We start from the raw sequence: 20,845 nt of genomic DNA on the forward strand, positions 1-20,845 counted from the left end.
CTTGCTGGGATTTTGACTGAATCTATAAATCAAGTTGGGGAGAATTTATACATTGACAAAATTGAGTGTTCCTACCCATAAACATGGAATATCTCCCCATTTATTTAATTATTTCCTTGATTCCATTAATCAGAGTTTGTTAGTTTTCCTCACATATCATCTATGTGGTAAAGAATCTGCCTACCAATGCAGGAAATACAAGAGATGCAGGTTTGATCCCTGGGTTGGGAAGATCCTCTGGAGTAGGCAACCTCTGAAATGGCAACCCACTCCAGTATTCTTGCCTTTGAAAATTCCATAGATAGAGGAGCCTGGTGGTCTACAGTCCATGGGGTCTCAAAGAGTCAGACATGACTGAGCCACTGAGCACAGCACAATGTAAATGGTATTGTATTTTAAATTTCAAATTCAATTTGTCCACTGCTGGTATATAAGAAAGCAATCAACTTGTATATTAATCTGTATCCTGCTTTCTTGCTATAATTGTCTATTACTTCCAGGAGGGATTTTGGCTATTCTTTATTTTTATTATTATTTTTTTACATAGACTATCATGTCACCTGAGAACAAAGACAGTTTTATGTCTTCCTTCCAAATCTGTATACTTTTTATTTCTTTTCCGTGTCTTAAACTGCATTGGCTAGAACTGTCAGTATGATGTTGAAAAGGAGTGCTGAGAGGGGATAATCTTGCCTAGCACCTGATCTCAGTGGGAGAGCTTCAAGTTTTTCACCATTAAGTATGATGTTAGTTATAGATTCTTTACATCTATTCTTTGTCAAGTTGAGGTTCCCCTCTAGTTTTCTGAGAGTTTTTGTCATCAATAAGTGTTGAATTTGGTTACAAAATTTTTTCTGCATCTATTAATACGACTGTGATTTTTTTCCCTATTGATGTGATAGATTATATTAATTTATTTTGGATGTTGAGCCAGCTTTCCATAATGAGGATAAATCTCCCTTGTATAAAGTTCTTTTTATACATTGTTACATTAAGCTTGGTAATATTTTGTTGATGGTTTTTATATCTGTGCTTATAAGAGAGATTGGTGAGTAATTTTTTTTTTTTTTAACAAGACCTTTGGTTTTGGTATCAGAGTGATTCTGACCACATAAAACGATTTAGGACATATTCCTTTTGCTTCTAAACTCTGAGAGAGATTGTAGAGAATTGATACAATTTCTTCATTAAACTTTTGGTAGAATTCACCAATGAACCTATCTGGGCCAGCTGCTTTTGCTTTTGGAAAGTTATTAGTTAATTATTTGATTTCTTTAATAAATGTACTCCTCAGATTATTTCTTCTTTTGTGATTTTTAGCAGGTTGTGTGTTTCAAGAAATTTGTCTATTTCATCTACTTTAATTTGTGGGCATGGTGGTGTTCATAGTATTTTGTTATCTTTTCAATGTCCATGAAATCTGTGATGGTGTCCTCTTTCCATTTCTGATATTAGTAATTTGCATATTCTCTCTTCCTCTCTTTTTTAGTTAGCATGTCTAGAAGCATACTGATTTTATTCTTTTCAGAGAATCAGTTTTTGCTTTCATCAATTCAGCTAGCTATTATTTAAATTTTATTTAAAACAAAGAATTAGTAATGACCTGACCTGCGGAAGGATTTGTCACACTGTAATTAGGATCATTTACTTTCTCAATTATACAGAAAAGGCTTTATTAAATCCTAGATACTGATTTTAACTTCTACACATTCTCCTTCACTTAGAGCCACCGTATTTAACCCAATCTAGTCACCAAAGTTTGAGAAAATAAAAATATTAGCAAAAAGATATCTCCCTCCCTTCTTTATAAAGAAAGAGAAAATCTTATCTGTAAGACAGACTCTTTATCATTAGATGGTTGTAAATTCTTCAAAGAAAAGGAAGAATTAGCCCATGTGCCTTTGATTTTCACACTTAAAATCTAGACTTCAGTTCTAGTCATTAAAGGATTCTCTTCCAACGTTTTCTCCCTCCATTGTTTTAACACAGTCAAGGCCAGTGACATATTTGTCAATATGTCAATTCAGTGAGCCCACATTTGCTGGACTCAGTGTAAAATGATAATGTGGAGCCCCTTGTTCAAAACACAGGGGTAAAGTGTAGAGTCACAAAATATAAAAGTTTTTCTTTTAAAAGTATTTTATTAGAAAACAAGTGACAGATATGTAACAACATTTATGTATTTCAACAAGTAATATTACAAATTGTGGAAAATAATAGTTTAGTACCATGATTTTGTATAATAAAATAACAGTGCCCTTCATATATCAATATAAATATATCTTGATTGCAACATAATTTTAAGCTTCACTTTTCTGCAAATTCATTTATTAAACCATTAAAACTTATTTTAGCAACTTCATTTTCAATTGCTATAATTGAAAATAACATCAGAGCTTTTAACAAATGCAAGATCACAAGTAATTTTTGATAACTTTAATTTTGAAAAGGATCTATGTTGATGCAACTGTTATTGGTACTTTTATGGGGAGGGATGTAGGAGGGGGGTTCGTGTTTGGGAATGCATGTACACCCGTGGTGGATTCATGTCAATGTATGGCAAAACCAATACAGTATTGTAAAGTAAAATAAAGTAAAAATAAAAATTAAAAAAAGAGTATTTCATAGGCTTTAACAACTTTACAATAGTTCTGATCAGTTATTTTGAAATATAAATTCAAATATATCTTAGAGCTGGTGGTTCTTCTATAAAAATTTTTCTAAAATGTTTTAATGCTTCCCGCAAATCAGTTTTTTGTAAGTTTGATTTTAGGTTTAAATGTTAATTATATATAATGGCATTTTCCTGTTTTTCCTGACCTTTTCCTATAACTTGCAAAGATTGTATGAGAAACTAAAAGTGGTTTCATGGTTTGTATGAAATTTAAAATGCCTGTTTATGCGTTCTAATATTATATCTTCAGTCACAAGAAAAAATAATGGTACACTTGTCCGTTAGTAGCCAGTCCATGCAAGTTATTTTTATTTTTATTTTTTTATGAAAATAGTGTCCTTTTCTGTGAAATGTGAGGATCTTAAAATTTAATTTCTATTTCCAAGCCTTTGGATATTTATTTTGCAATGTTCAGTGATTTTCAAGACCAATGATTATAAATTCTTTGAAAACTCCTAATTAGTCTCTGATCTAGTTTATTGCAATATCCATGTATACACTTTTATGTTATAATTAGTTAATGACAAAGTAAATGACCTAAGTGGTGGCAGGTCTTTTGTCCCATCACTCAGACCAGAGAGTTAATATCTGGGCCAATCCAAGAAAAAAAATTATGTATGGTGACAGAATCAACTAGAATTATTGTGGTGATCATTTTGTAGTATGTACACATGTCAAATCATTATTTTGTGCCCCTGAAACTAACATAATGTTGTATGTGAACTATACTTCAGTTTAAAAATTTAATTAAAAAGAGTAATAATAGTTCCTACTTAATAGGATTATTGTGAGGGTTAATTAACTGTAAAGTGCTTAAAAAAAATCTGTGCTGATGCTTCAGAGATGGGCTCCAGGGACCAACGGGCAAGCTGGCCTCCCACCACAGGCTGTAGTGCTCTCCCTCTGCAAGACCTCCTTTCTCCCGGGGCCAGCTTCCACTGCAGCTGCCTGCACTGCCAGGATCTGGGCTTAGGTTCTGGTGCACAGAGACCCCTCAGGGACACCTGGGGTTTCAGTCTGCCGTGTGTGTGTGTGTGTGTGTGTGTGTGGGTGTGTGTGTGTGTGTGTGTGTGTGTGTGCGCCCGCGCGCGCACGTGTGTGTACGCACATGTGTGTGCCTGGCACTCAGATCAAACGCTCAGTATGCATGGTGCCCACTGTTGCCTGACTGATCTCTTGCACGTTTTGTTATCTTATTGGAGTACACTGACATAACACTAGTTCCAGGATATTATTAAGAATTTCATGATGTGCAAGCAGAGCATTAAACCAAACTTGTGAGAGCAGGGCCCTGTTCAAGTTCACAGATCACATGTGTGCCTGTGAAACCACTCCTGAATCCAGTAGTTCTCAGTCAGGTGTCATCTTGCTCCTCAGGGTGGGCTACCTTGGGTTCTAACTATGTGAGATTCCAATTGAGCCCCTGAAAGCAAGAGTGACAAGATATATTAGCATCAAAAGTAGGCCCTAATCCTTCTTTTTGTACTCTCAGGCACAGGGAATTCTCCAGTGGAATCTTCTGGGTCGTTCCTGTCCTGGGCAGTTCCTCCTCTACCTGCTGTCAGCTATACTTCCCGTCCTCAGGCAAGCTAGACAACTCGAGTGAGGGGAGAAGGAGTGGTAACAACAGTGGCCTTGGAAATTGCCAGTTGAGACTTTGTTGCCCAAGTAACAGTCTAAGGTGGGTCTGGGTCAGGGTGAGGTATAGGGTGCTCTGGGCTTCCCAGGTGGCACTAGTGGTAAAGAACCTGCCTGCCAGTGCAGGAGACGCCTGCGAAACTAGTGTTCAATCCCTGGGTCAGGAAGATCCCCTGGAAGAGGGCAGGGCAACCCCCTCCAGCATTCTTGCCTGGAGAATTCCATGGACAGAGGAGCCTGGTGAGCTACAGTCCATAGGGTCGCACAGAGTCAGACATGACTGAAGCGACTTAGCATGTACGCATGCATGCACGTAGGGTGATCTGCTCCACGGTCATTCAAGGATCTAGGTTGCTGGCAGGTATTGACATCCAGTGGCTCATAAAGGCTCACATTTAGTCCAGTGCTTAGCAGTGATACAGATCACTTCCCATTCAAATTCCAACGGCCAGAACTTGGGAATACAGCCGTACCCATGTACACGAGCCCTGGGAAATGTAGTCTAATTCTGTGCATAGCATAAAGAAGAAATGGTTTTGGAGATCCCTTGCCAGCCTCCGCCACAAGAAATTTGCAAAAATGGGAGATTTTGAGTAAGATGTGTATAATCCCCAGCCCTCCTGAGATAGGCATGTCTGTTGGGCAGACTTCCCCAAGAAGCAGCTTTCTAGCTGTGACTCCTTGGACTTAATAGTGTTTGGTTCACATTACAGCTTATGTTTTAGGAAGGTCATGCATGGAGTATCTAGCATCAAACAAGTGTCAGGATGACTGACACCTCTTGTTATAAATGAGCAAGTTGGTTTTGGCGTAACTGTCTTGAGTGTACTTAGTGTGACTCAGTTGCTCACAGTTAAGCTGACCATCATCACTTGTACGTGCTGATTGGAAGTGTCAAATTCGTGACTACACAGGTAAAAGCAACCCTGAGATTGTTTTAACTCTTTACTTGTTTCACATTAAATAAGAAATTCATCATTACAAATGGTAAACAAATTGAATGTGTAGCACTAAATATCCAATGCCAGAAACCTCTTTTAAAATAATCTTCTGTGTCATTTATAGTCCCACCCCAAAACCCATGATTTTTAATCTGATGCTTGATACAAGTAGGAGATCTATGACTACAGGGCAATAATCCTTCCCTGTTTCACCTTATCCATATTTAAGAGGAAACAAGCTGGAGGAATTGTTGAAAGAGGGCATTCTAGCTTACGAGGTAAAACCCTAAGACAGAGCATTGGAAAAGTGAAGTCGCTCAGTCATGTCCGACTTTTTGCGACCACATGGACTGTAGCCTGCTTGGCTCCTCCATCCATGGGATTCTCCAGGCAAGAGTACTGGAGTGGGTTGCCATTTCCTTCTCCAGGGGATCTTCCCGACCCAGGGATCAAACCCGGGTCTCCTGCATTGTAGGCAGACACTTTACCACCTGAGCCACCAGGGAAATCAAATGGTAAAAGCCCTAGTTAATACCAATTGCTGTGACATATTCTTTAAAAACACCCCCTTTCACTCCCAAAAGAGTCTTGGTTTGGACAATAAATAGAAACCCTTAGAACCAGGGAGCAGTACCTCTCTGTGGCCACCACTGTTCAGGGTCTGGTTTGCAACGCTGCAGAGCCAGCAGCCCAGGGTTTTCAGGACACTGAGGCTGACTGAGCATGGAAGGGAGTTGATTCACACCATGGAAGTGACGGGAGACTGACCCCTAAACCAGGATGCTGTGTTTTTAACTTACTACGAAAACTATAACTGCCTAGCAAAGTGGAAACCAATGTTAGTTTGTTAGTATGTTCTCTCCCTTAAAGTGTAGTCTCTTTAGAAAGCTCAAAACCCTTGGGATGATCAAAATCATAGTGCTTGTGGATGAAGAGATCAAGATGAGCCATGTTAGCTGGAGGAGCTGCTGTAATTTGCAAGACAGGTTTTAATACTTGGTATCCATACAAAGCATATGCTGTATCCTATTTAAAATACTAAGAGTTTTCCTTTGCAATCAGGAAAAATGGATTTGGTTCTCATTCCAGAGATTTTTGAGGTCAGCATCAGCTACAGATAAAGAAGAGGGATGTGTGGTTCCAAGAAAACTCCTGTTCTTTACTAATACAGGAAGTCCACCGCATACAGTTAAGTCCCCTTCAAGTTGCGAACTTTCAAAAATGCGAACGCACATTTGCATATCCAGTCATGTACGTTAGTTCATGTGTCTGGCGTACATTGTCATATGCACGCATCCTCTAAAGTGGTTGTATTTTTGTGTGCTTTACAGAGTACAGTATCTTTATATAAAGTCCAGGATGTTCGGAAGCAAGCATAAAAGCAGTGGTGATGTAGTTGGTACTGGCAAGAGACACCAGGAATTGGAGGCCCAGAGAAAGGATGAAGAGAGACAAGAGGAAGAAATAACTGAAGAACTGAAGAGGTTCCTGATGCAGGAAATGGCAAGGGGATTTTATTTGAGGAGGCATTGTTAGTTTTTAAGGTACAGGACCTGGACTTAGAACGGTACACGAAGGCTGCAGCAGCCATCCAGAATGTAGTCCAGCACTACTGTGTCATCTATGATGAGTAAAACAGAGCTACTAGCCAGCCATCACTGGATTGTTTCTTCAAGAGGACAGGCAGAATTGAATCCAGCAAGGAGCCAGAATCTGTTCCATCAACGTCAGATGTGAGTGAAATTGCAGCTTGCCCTCCTATTGCTAATGGTCCTTCAGCTCTGCCATCTCTCACCTCCTCTCCCTGCTCCTGCCAGTAACCCTTCTTGCCTCTTCCCTTGATGCTAGCCCCCGTGTGCCAGCTGTTGTGCTGTACTACTGTACTCTTCAAGGTACTGGACTGTTAGATTAAAAATGTCTGCTTAATTTTTTTTAATGTATTGTTTGTGTGAAAAGTATTATAAATCTCTTACAGTGCAGTACTATATAGCTGATTATGTTAGTTGGATACGTAGGCTAACTTGGTGAACTATGAACAAATTGGACTTACAAATGGGCTCTTGGAATGGAGCCTGTCGGGGACATCCTGTCTTATATCCCAAGTTTCCTCACCCAACTTTAAGGGCTGACAGGGCCCATATCCTGGCAGACATCGTCTGATGTTTGAGGTTCAGCCAGGAGCAGCCTCCTCTGCTCCTGCCTTGCTTGCAACACTGGAGGTGACAGAGACCCTGAACCACTCCCCAGCGCCCACCCCACTTCTCCATAGACAATATACATAATGGCCAGAAGAGGATTAAAATCAGCTTTATTGACGAATTGAAGAACACAGCTGGGATTTGAGGCCCAAGCGAGGTTTTTTCATCTTCTCTGAAGTGAAGACAGCTGAGCCCACTGGGTGGGGCTAACCAAACTTACCCACCCCGCTGCAGACGAGGCTGGAACGTGGAGAGCTGAGTCCTGGGTGGGCTCACCACGGGCAGGTCCCACTGGGTTTGTTTACTGCAGGTAGACTGGAAGCCCCAAAGCAGGTCCAAGAGAAACAGAAAGAGAGAGAAGAAGCAGGAGGACAAGTAAGCAGGGTCCTTTAGCACATTATCTCCACCCAGTAGAGAAAGGTGGTCCCAAGAGTCTCAAGTTCATCAACCACAACCATCCCAACTGAGGTCACCCCGGTAGAAGCTTCTCCCCAGTACTCTCCTTCCATGCTGTACTGTAGTTAGGAGATCTTTGCCTTGATTGGCTGAGCAAGGAATGTACGAATAAGGAAAAAAGTTTCTCCCAAGAGGTAAGGGTGGCTTAGGAGCCTGGACTGCTCAGTGAACAAGTGGCCAGGGGCTATTTTGTATGAGCCTCCCAGTCGGCAGCCACAGTGCAAACACAGGTGCTGGCTAGAGCTGGTGAATTCGGGACTGACTCCTGACATCTCATGCCTGAACACTGACCACCAGATTCCTTTTCTTTCCTGTGCTCTGGTGCTCGGACCCCTGAGGACTGCTGAGGAAAGAACTGGGTAGACTTCACCCATCCCCAACCCCTGGATGGGTGAAATGGATGAAGGGGGTCAAAAGGTACAAATTTCTAGTTATAAGATAAATAAGTCCTGGGAATGTAATGTACAGCTTGGTGATCCTAGTTATGATTCTGTATTGTATACCTGCAAGTTACTAAGAGAGTTGGCAATCTTAAACGTTCCTATCAGAAGGGAAAACAAATTAACTTTGTGAGGTGATGGACAGTGACTAAACTTATGGTGGTAATCAGTTTGCAATATATACACATATCAATTCATTACCTACCTAAAATAATATACTGGTATATGTCAATTATATCTTGATAAAACTGGAAAAAAAAAACCCACTAGGCCACACAGCTAGGGTATAATTCAGCTGGACACCTATGGTGTTCCTGTAGTAAAGAGTCCCTTTGACTCCATTCAGAGTAACTGACACCTTCTGATTTAACTGTCAGGTGTGAAATCATTAGCTTTGTGCCAAACCAAAGCAAGAGGGCCTTTTAGACCACACATGCAGGGAAGACAGGAGTAGGATAGGAAAATTCTTCCAGGGCCTGTGAACCGATAGACGTTTAATGGCACGTCTTGCAGAGTCGAGTCTGACGTAGCTCTCTTTGGCACAGGAAGTAAGGACCTACTGCTAGCACCCTGAAGTCCTCCCACCTACCTGTCACAGAAAAAACCCCTTTTCTGTTTTTTTTCCTGTGCTTTTCTATCTTGATGCCACTAACTATACTGTCTTCTATATTTGGATGCATTTCCAGTGCATTCAATATTTTGCCTTTTAGCATGGGTGACTTCTGCAAAGTGTTAATCCCATCCATTAGCCATTCTTTTCATAGTATCACCATTCAAGGGTGACCTCATTTCATGGCACCAGATGGTACCTTTCTGTATTTTCCAACAGGCTATTTATACAACTTTACTTTGAATAAAACTGAATGATTGCAGAAACATTTTTTCCCCAGAGTATTTTTATTAGGGATTCCTGCCACCATATTAACATATAAAACAATCTGGATGTTGACACAGAAATGCAAATTTCACTGTACAAAGATAAGGCTCCAACCATAGGTAACGTGGCCCCCAGATCTCTAGTTTTTCAGTGAAATCAATCATTTTGACTTCTTCCCAGAGTTGTCTTTATATTAGACAAACCACAAAATATGTTCCAGATACATAACAGTTTACAATATGTTCCAAGCACAGACAGAAATACACAATACTTCACCTACATTTTTTTCATATCCAACTTGCATTAGCACTAAAGATTGTGTGTGTATATGTATTTGCCATATGTGTGTGTATATAAAACCACAAATGTACACACAGTAGTTTTCATGGAAAATTGAAACCTTTGAGACTGTGGGTTTTATCCACTATGTTATCAGAGAGGGAAAATGAATAATACCATGTCACAAATTCCTCAATTGGGGATAAATAAAAACATCTGTGTATGAAGGGCATAGCAGTTGTGTGTATACAAACACACATATATACACATATTCATATATAAACACGTATATACCAATAATATGGAATATACATATACTCACACACTTGCTTTCAATTCTGTATCTTACTATATTATATATCTTCTACCTTTGGAAGCAGTCTTCTCCTCTTTGATTCAGGCAACTGGTGACTGTTTTCTAAGAAAAGCGAGTATTTCTAAAAGACTGATCTGTCCTGACAAAATGGCATTTCAGGACCTGAGTTTTACTTTTGGGGTAGCTGGTGTTTAAATTCAGCAGACCTTATCCTGTCAGGTCCTTCACTTAAAACTATTTCTATTCAACAGTGAAGTTTTTGCCTAAGAGATGTTAGCTGGAAATGTTAAAATTATATAGTCATTACTCCTTAGTATAAATCCACTTGGCTAGACTATGTGTGATGTTTATCCTGTCAGCGTTTTTCAATGTTTTATGATGCATAATATATTAATTCTATAAATTTAAAATGTTACTTAATATTAATGTAAAAGGGCAAGGGCTGGATGATTTGTTATGGTTAGAACTTCAAAGAAAACGAGATTAAGCATGATTAGAAGAGGGAACTAATTTTCTGCAGACTCTACTGGCACATCCTTATGTCAGAAGATATGACTTTAAGTCATAAACAAGGGGGGGAACCACTTCAATTTCAAAGCTGATCATTTGCAAACTTCCCAAATAACCTACAGAAAATATATTTCTATATTGGTATCAAATTTCAGGTATCAAATAATCTTTATTTAAAAGAAAAATCAGAAAAAAAGAAAAAATCAGTCACTCAATGCACATGAGAAAGACCACCCTGTAAACTGAATAGCAAATTATAATATAGTTTGCTCAACTGAAGTCTTCATGAGCTGACTTTAAAAAATTTATTTACAAAATTAAATGTCTAATAAAGCACTCAGGGCTCCATGAATGAGTAGGACTGGAATGGCCATTTTGGAAATTATACCAATAGTAGAGCTGAAGTTAGGAGAGATTATAGGTAGCCCATCCCATGAAAACATTCCATGTCTTCATTTACATTTTATGGAAAAATCACTATGCTCTGTGCCCTACGCTCTGTACTGTACTCTCTTCTTTCACAGTGTTGGTATGTACTCTGCGTGGAAGGCTTCAGAGCCTTTCTTTCTGTCATGGATTCAGTGGCATGAAGGAAGGTACGAGAGCGTTTGTCCCACTTACTATCTAGTTATGGGGTCATTTCACTACTTCATCCAAGCTGAAATGGTAAAAAGCCAAGATCATTCTCCTCACATTCCTTCTGACTCTCTTGCTCTCTCCTTCACACACGTATAGAATTCTTTTAAAGTTTCTTCCACAGAATCTCAATGAATGGCATGAGGGATTAAAAAAATGTGCCTTCAAGTTTCCCCACTTTTATCTAGATTCACTTAGACATATTCATGTCCACTTGGACAGCGAGTTTACTGTTCTTTACATCATCCAGTACCTTGCATCACCATCACTTTCATAAATCATTTGTCTGCCACCACTTGCCTATCAGTCTCATCAGAACTCATTTGGCTACTTGCCGTTTTTCCAGTTCCCATTTGCTTCCACTCTTGGGTTAATGTACAATAATACACAATTAACTAGCATCTCCTTTCACTATTTTCCTTTAAAAATTTTACTTTCTCTTAAAAACATTCCATTGCCTCAGCTAACATATATGGACAGAATGCAAATGAAAGTAACAAGTCATCTTGTCCAAATATTTTGAAAAATGGACCACCCTGTGTCCTCTTGATGCTCTCCATTTCTACTTCCTCCAGTTCCATCATCCGTTTCAGGAGCTTATTTTCTACAGTGTTTTTCTACCTATTTTTCTATCTCATATGCAGATAATAACAATTATGTGATTGTTCAGCCAAAAATATTTTAAAAAACAAACCAGTGCCAAGACATTAAAAATTCCTGACATATCCTTTGTGCATTAGTCTTACAATCTGTACACTTAAATAACTCCAGGAAGCTCCTTTTTTTTTTTTTTTTGCTAAAAATTTACCAAAATATTTTGAACACATAAAAATATTTTTAAAAAAAACAAAAACAAAAGCCCAGCATAAATTTAGTTGTATAGGCATTGGTTAGAGGACATTGTTCTCACTAAGGATTATATTCAAAAAACTTTCCCTTGGGTTTTTACTAAAACTCTTGATTCTGAACCTTATAGCTTGTAATGGTGCTATTAAAAAAAAAAAGTCTAATTCAGCTCAATGTATTATAATAGATAAAGAGTATGTCTATAATAAAAAATAAACATGTTTTTGGTTATTTAGAGGTCATCTTCCTGACCTATAACTAAAATAACTGTGTTTGATTTAAACTTACTTGCAGTGAATTATGGAAAGCTAACTTAAAGCTCTGAATAATCAGTTATGAGTAAGAATACCTATTGATGGTCCCATGACCATTCAGAACCAGGCATTTGCTGGAAAAAAAAAAAACAACAAATCACTAGTATTGAATATAGCCCTTAGTCATATGAGAAATGAGCTTTATGAGCAACCCAACATGTAAAGTATGAGGTTGACTTTGCCAGCCACCCACTCCTTGAGAGGACAGTAGTATTCATAGTGAAACTGCTCAAACTCTGGCGTCTGGCGGATTTCACATAAGAAGGAGAGATCAATACCTGACTCCAAAAGGAGGAGGAGCAGGGGAAATACAAAGAGCAGCAGGCCCAGGCCCACCACAAGGAGCCGGGAAAAACTCTTGACCAGTGGGTTCACCCGAATAGTGCCACTCAGAATGTCATAGCTCCATGACAAAGCTTGGTGAGCCTCCTTCATCTCCTCTTCTTCTGCCATTAAAAAGGCATTTTCATCTGCTTCCAGTTCCTCGAATGAATCTGTGTCTTCTCTTTCCAACTCCAGCCTAGATGGACAGTCAAAGAGCATGTCAATCTCATCATCATCAACCGGGGTAGGGAGTAGGCTGGCACTTGGGTTGTATGCCAGTTCAGAGATTGTCAAGGGTTCTTCTTTTATTTTATCTTCCTCTTCACTTGATGGCTCTTCATACTCGTGGGATTCCTTCACTGGTGAGCTGGAGATCAAGGGGGCAGAGATATCTTCTTTGGGCAATGGAACACCTGTAAAGAGACATATTTTTCTTAATTTTAAATTTCAGGTTTTCTTTTTCCACAAAGATATGTAATGGAAACAAACCCAAACTAATTACTGAATGAGAGGGAATCCAGAAAGTGTTCTGTAGAATCCTGACTTTTAACAAAGTCATTTTAGGAATAGATCCTATACTATAAATTCTTAAGGTCAACATGTTAAACCAAAAATAACTAAAATGCCTCAAATGGTTGGCAATATTTACAACATTTATATGTGCAATTATAGTTTGAAAAGCCTCCAATTTTGGTCACGTTTGCAAGAACAAAATGACAAGAAATCACTATTATAACTTTGAGTATTGTCTTTTGGAAGTCAATACTGTCATTCAATACAGTATTGTAGTAAAATTAGAGAGTCTACTTTGAATAGCATCTTTTATTATGTATTTTTTTGTCTTCATTTTTGGCACAATTTTGTGGTTTCTCATTTCATGTAATTGCAATCATATTTGTATGAACAAATTTACATCTTGCTCCTTTAGACATTTTCTATGCTGACATAAACTCCTACTGGTATTTGTAATGGTTGCCAAATATTCTGTTTAGTTAATACAATAATAGTTGCCTAATATGATTAATCAATAACCTCAGATATGCAGATGACACCACCCTTATGGCAGAAAGTGAAGAGGAACTAAAAAGCCTCTTGATGAAAGTGAAAGTGCAGAGTGAAAAAGTTGGCTTAAAGCTCAACATTCAGAAAACGAAGATCATGGCATCTGGTCCCATCACTTCATGGCAAATAGATGGGGAAACAGTGGAAACAGTGTCAGACTTTATTTTTTTGGGCTCCAAAATCACTGCAGATGGTGATTTCAGCCATGAAATTAAAAGATGCTTACTCCTTGGAAGGAAAGTTATGACCAACCTAGATAGCATATTGAAAAGCAGAGACATTACTTTGCCAACAAAGGTCCATCTAGTGAAGGCTATGGTTTTTCCAGTGGTCATGTATGGATGTGAGCGTTGGACTGTGAAGAAAGCTGAGTGCCGAAGAATTGTTGCTTTTTAACTGTGGTGTTGGAGAAGACTCCTGAGAGTCCCTTGGACTGCAAGGAGATCCAACCAGTCCATTCTAAAGGATATCAGTCCTGGGTGTTCTTTGGAAGGAATGATGCTAAAGCTGAAACTCCAGTACTTTGGCCTCCTCATGCGAAGAGTTGACTCACTGGAAAAGACTCTGATGCTGGGAGGGATTGGGGGCAGGAGGAGAAGGGGACAACAGAGGATGAGATGGCTGGATGGCATCATCAACTCGATGGATGTGAGTTTGAGTGAACTCCAGGAGTTGGTGATGGACAGGGAGGCCTGGCGTGCTGCAATTCATGGGGTTGCAAAGAATCAGACACGACTGAGTGACTGAACTGGACATGATTAATAAATTAATATTAAGTTAACTATTAATAGTTAATATGAACTGTTAATAGTTGCCCAGTAATAATAGTTACAATCAAGATTGCCAGGAGAAATATCAATAACCTCAGATATGCAGATGATACCACCCTTATGGCAGAAAGTGAAGAGAAACTAAAGAGCCTCTTGATGAAGGTGAAAGAGGAGAGTGAAAAAGCTGGCTTAAAACTCAACATTCAGAAAACAAAGATCATGGCATCCAGTCCCATCACTTCATGACAAATAGATGTGGAAACAGTGGCTGGCTTTATTTTTTTGGGCTCCCAAATCACTGCAGATGGTGATTGCAGCCATGAAATTAAAAGATGCTTGTTCTTGGAAGAAAAGCTATGACAAACCTAGACAGCATATGAAAAAGCTTTGCCAACAAATGTCCATCAAGCCAAAGCTATGCTTTTTCCAGTAGTCATGTATGGGTGTGAGATCTGGGCCGTAAAGAAAGCTGACTGCTGAAGAATTGATGCTTTTGAAATGTGATGTTGGAGAAGACTCTTGAGAGTCCCTTGGTATGCAAGGAGCTCAAACCAGTCCTTCCTAAAGGAAATCAATCCTGAATATTCATTGGAAGGATTGATGCCGAAGCTGAAGCTCCAGTACTCTGGCTACCTGATGTGAAGAGCTGGCTCATTGGAAAAGACCCTGATGCTGGGAAAAATTGAAGGCAGGAAGAAAAGGGGATGATAGAGGATGAGATGGTTGGATGGCATTGCCAACTCAATGGACATGAGTTTGAGCAAGCTCCAGGATATGGTGAAGGACAGGGAAGCCTGGCGTGCTGCAGTCCATGGGGTCGCAAAGAGTTGGACACGACTGAACAACAAAACATTCAGACTGCTTTGCAGTAGTGAAAAAAAATTCCGTGAGCTATCATTACATATACAGCCTCTTGTTTACATTTCTCCTCTTTTGTTTCAGTTCATTTGATGGATGTCTGCAAGGAAAATTACTTGGTCAAAAGGAATGAATGTTATTTCTTAAAATTTATTGGGGGAGAGGTATTTCTCAACCTTTTGTTTTATAGATGGGAAATCCTGTTACCTACTATCAGGCCTAAGGCCAGCTCTTCTGATTTTGAGTACTGGGTTCTTAGTGGGAAAGGAACAATCAAAGAAATGTTCCCAAGATGGATCTACAGTATAATACCAAGTTGGGAGCCAAGTACTTTAGGTAACTGTAAGCCTGCTTTTGGGCTTCCCAGGTGGTGCAATGGTAAAGAATCTGCTTGCCAGTGTAGGAGATAACATGAGGTGTGGGTTCAGTCCTGGGTTGGGAAGATTCCCTGGAGGAGGAAATGGCAACCCACTCCAGTATTTTTGCCTGGAAAATTGCATGGACAGAGGAGCCTGGCAGGCAGGTTCCATGGGATTAACAAATGAGCTATTGAGCATGGACATATGCAAGCCTGCTTTTAATGGGTACATTTCAGGATTTCCCTCTCTCCAAGATGTGCAGGAAATTACGTCACCAAGATGCCAACACTGGTTGTTCCTAACTTCACTCCTGAACTGAACTTCACTCCACCTCACAAGAACAGCAACTAACAACCATTCATGAATGAGACACCAACGGAGAAAATCTTAAAACATGGAAGTGAGGCTGAAGTACCCTCCTGCACCAGAGACCAAGATAGCCTGCATTCGAAGCGTAAGAGGAACAGCTGTGTTGACCACATTGTCTCTTCCCGAAGCAGGCACATCATCCCAACTGAGAGATCGCCTCAGTGGGACAAGAGAGCTTGGGGTTACATCCAGCTACTTCCCCGGCATTGTGGATTCCCTTTATAGGAGCCCTTATTGTGGATTTAATCCCCTAGTATCACTGGGGACTCAGTAGGGCTCAACCACTAGGATCTATGAGAGAGAAGGGGGCAGGAAGGGACTTCCAACAGTTAGCACTCAGATCTTGGCCGACCAAATTCATACCTGCAGAGCCAAGTACTAGTCCCAACCAGTGGCTTTGCTCATCTGCAGAATCAAGTTGGTGATGCATCTGACCAGGGAACTCAGTAGGGTGCAGGACTGCCTGATTTCAGTCCTCAGAGGAGAGTTAGGAGAGCCCTGGAGTCTGGTCTATTCACATCCAGGCAAAAGAACTGAGTCATAGCTCCACCCACTGTGGATTCTAGATCCTAGCCTCTTCCAAGGAGAAAGCCTGTTTGGGAAAATTTGGAAGTTACCTAAAATGGGCCCTCCCAGTCCAGCCCAGGGAGGAGCTGAGTTATTAGCTCCATCTGACAGGAAGGCTGGTAAGAATACCTGGAAGCTACATTACCCAGCAACAATGGAGCTGAGAAATAGGTAGGCAAATCTCATTACTTTTAGAGCAAAGCAAGTTTGCTGTAGAACTTAGGGCCTGGGTCAGCTTGACTGATGATGACAGAGCCTTGGTGGCCTTGGAGCTACTTTTACCACTATGCCTAAATTAGCTTAGTCAGGGAAACTAATTCTTAACCCATTCATTGCTGAATATAGCCTTTAGTCCATCTGACAAGGGAGCCTTACCAGGGCACAGAAACCTGTGTAGCCTATCTAGCAGCCCTGCTTGCAACATTCCCCAAACAATGAGTCATATAGGCCCTGGGTCCCATTCTGCTGCCCTACCAGGGTAGGGGAGTTAATCCATAGCCCATTTATACTGAATTTAGTCCCTAGTCCTGATCAGAGAATCCAGACAACAACAGAACCAATAGTACAGCCTCACTTGGGGATGCAACCAAGCCAGAATTCTATCCAACTGTTATCAGCTAGTGGCAATCCCCACCCACCGCCCCCTGCCCCCACCATAGACAGCCTCAGAGCTTTAACAGTTGCCTAGCGCCATAGTAGACTCTAATAGCAGGTCTCATTTGCCCAAGGATGTTACCAGAAGATACCAGAAACCCAAACTGAGCTGACTAATGAATCCAAAGTGAATCTGTAAAGTCTAGGAGAAGAGGTCACTTACTCAGATGCACATATATCAATGTAAGGAATCAAGGATCATGAAAAATCAGGTAAATATGACAACACTAAAGGAAACTAAAAAGGCACTAATAGCCCTAAAGAAATGGAGATCTGTGAACAAATAATTCAGAATAATGCTCTTAAAGAAGTTTTGTGAATTACAAGAATACACAACACTTAAAATTGGGAAAGCAATGAATGAACAAAATGAGAAGTTCAACAAAGAAATAGAAAATATTAAAAAAAAACCAGAGATCCTACAGCTGAAAAATAACTGAAATCAATAGAGATTTTCAAAAGAAGAATCAGTGACCCAGAAGATAGGCCATTTGAAATTATTCTATCAGAGAAGCAACTAGAAAAAAGAATGAAAGTGAAGCCAGCCTATAGGACTTACGGGACACAATGAAAAGAAACAGTATTCATATTACAGGAATTCCAGAAAGGGAAGAGGAAAAGGACAGAAAATATATTTAAAGCACTAATGGTTGAAGACTTCCCAAACATGGGAAGAGAAGGAGACCTCAAGATACAAGAGACCAAAGGGATCCTAAAAAGGTTGAACTGAAAAGTAGTACACTGACACATATTACAATTAAATTGTCAAGAGTCAAAGAAAAAGAACTTTAAAACCAACAAGAGAAAAACAATAATACAAGGGAGCTCCCAAAGATGCAGATTTTTCAACAGAAACTTTTCAGGCCAGAAGAGAATGGGTTGACATATTCAAAATATTGAAAGAAAGAAACTGAACCAAAAATACTACTCCTGGTGAAGCTGTTCTTCAGAAGCTTTCCCAAACAAAAATTGAGGGAATTCATCACCATTAGATATGCTTTACAAGAAATGCTAAAGGGAGTCTGTTGAGTGGAGGTAACAGGATGCTAATTACCATCATAAAAAATAAGATGGCAGTGTAAAACTCACTGGTAATGGTAGAAACATAGTCCAAGTTAGATTGTGTAATATGGTAATGCTGGTGCATAATTCACTTACAAATCTAGTTTACAACTTAAACAAATGTAGTAAAAATAACCATAACTATAATAATCTTTTATTAGTTATACAATATAAAAATAAGCAAACTGTAAAGTCAGTAAGCTAAAATGTGAGGAAGAGGAGAAGTAAAAGTGTGAAGCTTGGGAACTATATTGAAGTTTTTAGCTTAAACTAGAGTGTTACAATTATAAGATATTTTTATGTAAGCTTCACAGTAACCACACAGGGGAAAACCTGCAATAATTACAAAGGGAACATGATAAAGAAGTCAAAGCATACTGATACCACAAAACATCAAGATAAGAAAAAGATAGTGGGGTAAGAAATAAGGAACAATGAATTTACAAAACAGCCAGGCAATAAGTTAACAAAATGGCAATAGTAAGTCTCCCATTTTCACAATCGGTTCAGTTCAGTCGCTCATCGTGTCCGACTCTTTGCGACCCCATGAATCGCAGCACGCCAGGCCTCCCTGTCCATCACCAACTCCCAGAGTTCACTCAGATTCATGTCCATCGAGTAGGTGATGCCATTCAGCTATCTCATCCTCTGTCATCCGCTTCTCCTCCTGCCCTCAATCCCTCCCAGCATCAGAGTCTTTTCCAATGAGTCAACTCTTCGCATGAGGTGGCCAAAGTACTGGAGTTTCAGCTTTAGCATCATTCCTTCCAAAGAACACCCAGGGCTGATCTTCAGAATGGACTGGTTGGATCTCCTTGCAGTCCAAGGGACTCTCAAGAGTCTTCTCCAACACCACAGTTCAAAGCATCAATTCTTCGGCGCTCTGCCTTCTTCACAGTCCAACGCTCACATCCATACATGACTACTGGAAAAACCATAGCCTTGACTAGACGGACCTTAGTCAGCAAAGTAATGTCTCTGCTTTTGAATATGCTATCTAGGTTGATCATAACTTTTCTTCCAAGGAGTAAGCATCTTTTAATTTCATGGCTGCAGTCACCATCTGCAGTGATTTTGGAGCCCCAAAAAATAAAGTCTGACACTGTTTCCACTGTTTTCCCATCTATTTGCCATAAAGTGATGGGACCAGATGCCATGATCTTCGTTTTCTGAATGTTGAGCTTTAAGCCAACTTTTTCAGTCACCTCTTTCACTTTCATCAAGAGGCTTTTTAGTTCCTCTTCACTTTCTGCCATAAGGGTGGTGTCATCTGCATATCTGAGGTTATTGAGATTTCTCCCGGCAATCTTGATTCCACCTCGTGTTTCTTCCAGTCCAGCGTTTCTCATGATGGACTCTGCATATAGGTTAAATAAGCAGGGTGACAATATACAGCCTTGATGTACTCCTTTTCCTATTTGGAACCAGTCTGTTCCATGTCCAGTTCTACCTGTTGCTTCCTGACCTGCATACAGATTTCTCAAGAGGCAGGTTAGGTGGTCTGGTATTCCCATCTCTTTCAGATTTTTCGACAGTTGATTGTGATCTACACAGTCAAAGGCTTTGGCATAGTCAATAAAGCAGAAATAGATGTTTTTCTGGAACTCTCTTGCCTTTTCCATGATCCAGTGGATGCTGGCAATTTGATCTCTGGTTCCTCTGCCTTTTCTAAATCCAGCTTGAACATCAGGGAGTTCACGGTTCATGTATTGCTGAAGCCTGGCTTGGAGAATTCTGAGCATGACTTTACTAGCATGTGAGATGAGTGCAATTGTGTGGTAGTTTGAGCATTCTTTGGCATTGCCTTTCTTTGGGATTGGAATGAAAACTGACCTTTTCCAGTCCTGTGGCCACTGCTGAGTTTTCCAAATTTGCTGGCATATTGAGTGTAGCACTTTCACAGCATCATCTTTCAGGATTTGAAATAGCTCAACTGGAATTCCATCACCTCCACTAGCTTTGTTCATAGTGATGCTTTCTAAGGCCCACTTGACTTCACATTCCAGGATGTCTGGCTCTAGATGAGTGATCACACCATCGTGATTATCCGGGTCGTGAAGATCTTTTTTGTACAGATAAGTGGATTGCATTATCCAATCGAAAGATCTACAATGGCGAATTAAAAAATAAGACCCAATGATATACTGTTTACAAGAGACTCACTTTAGCCATATAGACACATAGACTGAGAGAAAAGGGATGAAAAAAGATATTTCAAGGAAATGGCAACCAAAAAAAGCAGGAGTAGCAATACTTATATCAGACAAAGTAGACTGTAACCTGAAAATGGTAGGGATAGACCAAGAAGGTAATGATAAAGTAGTCAATATATTAAGAAGATACAATAGTTGTAAATATTTATGTGCCCACCACTGGTACACCCAATTACATAAATCAAAACCTAACAAGAACCTGACCAACAAGATGGAAGAATAGAAGGATGGAGCTCACCTCTTAACAGAAACACCCAAATCACAACTAACTTCTGAACAACCATGGAGAAAACACAAAAAATGTTGGAGCATACCAAAAAATATACCCTACATCTGAAGACAGAGGCAATGAGATACTAGGAGGAGTGCAGTCACAGTATAATCAAATTCCATACCTGCCACATGAGTGGCCCACAAACTGGAAAATAATTTGACTACAGAAATACTCCCACAGGAGTGAAAGTCCTGAGCCTCATGTCAAG

General features: G+C 39.8%; 1 protein-coding gene across 3 annotated transcripts in view; it reads right to left on the reverse strand.

Annotated features, from left to right (window-relative positions):
* The window catches only part of FRMD3 (FERM domain containing 3), a 352,765-nt gene continuing 339,463 nt past the window's right edge, over positions 7,544-20,845 (reverse strand). The window contains exons 14-15 of one of the 3 annotated variants that reach the window (XM_005684098.3): positions 12,404-12,862; positions 7,544-7,766 (exon numbers count right to left, since the gene is read on the reverse strand). In XM_005684098.3, the coding sequence (XP_005684155.1) occupies positions 7,753-7,766; positions 12,404-12,862 (473 nt within the window). In that variant the 3' untranslated portion in view covers positions 7,544-7,752. Of the gene's footprint in view, positions 7,767-8,736; positions 12,863-20,845 lie in introns of those variants that run through there. The other 2 variants (XM_005684099.3, XM_018052405.1) reach the window with 2 other exon arrangements.

Source organism: Capra hircus, chromosome 8 (genome assembly GCF_001704415.2).
Source record: "Capra hircus breed San Clemente chromosome 8, ASM170441v1, whole genome shotgun sequence".
Taxonomy (NCBI): Eukaryota; Metazoa; Chordata; class Mammalia; order Artiodactyla; family Bovidae; genus Capra; species Capra hircus.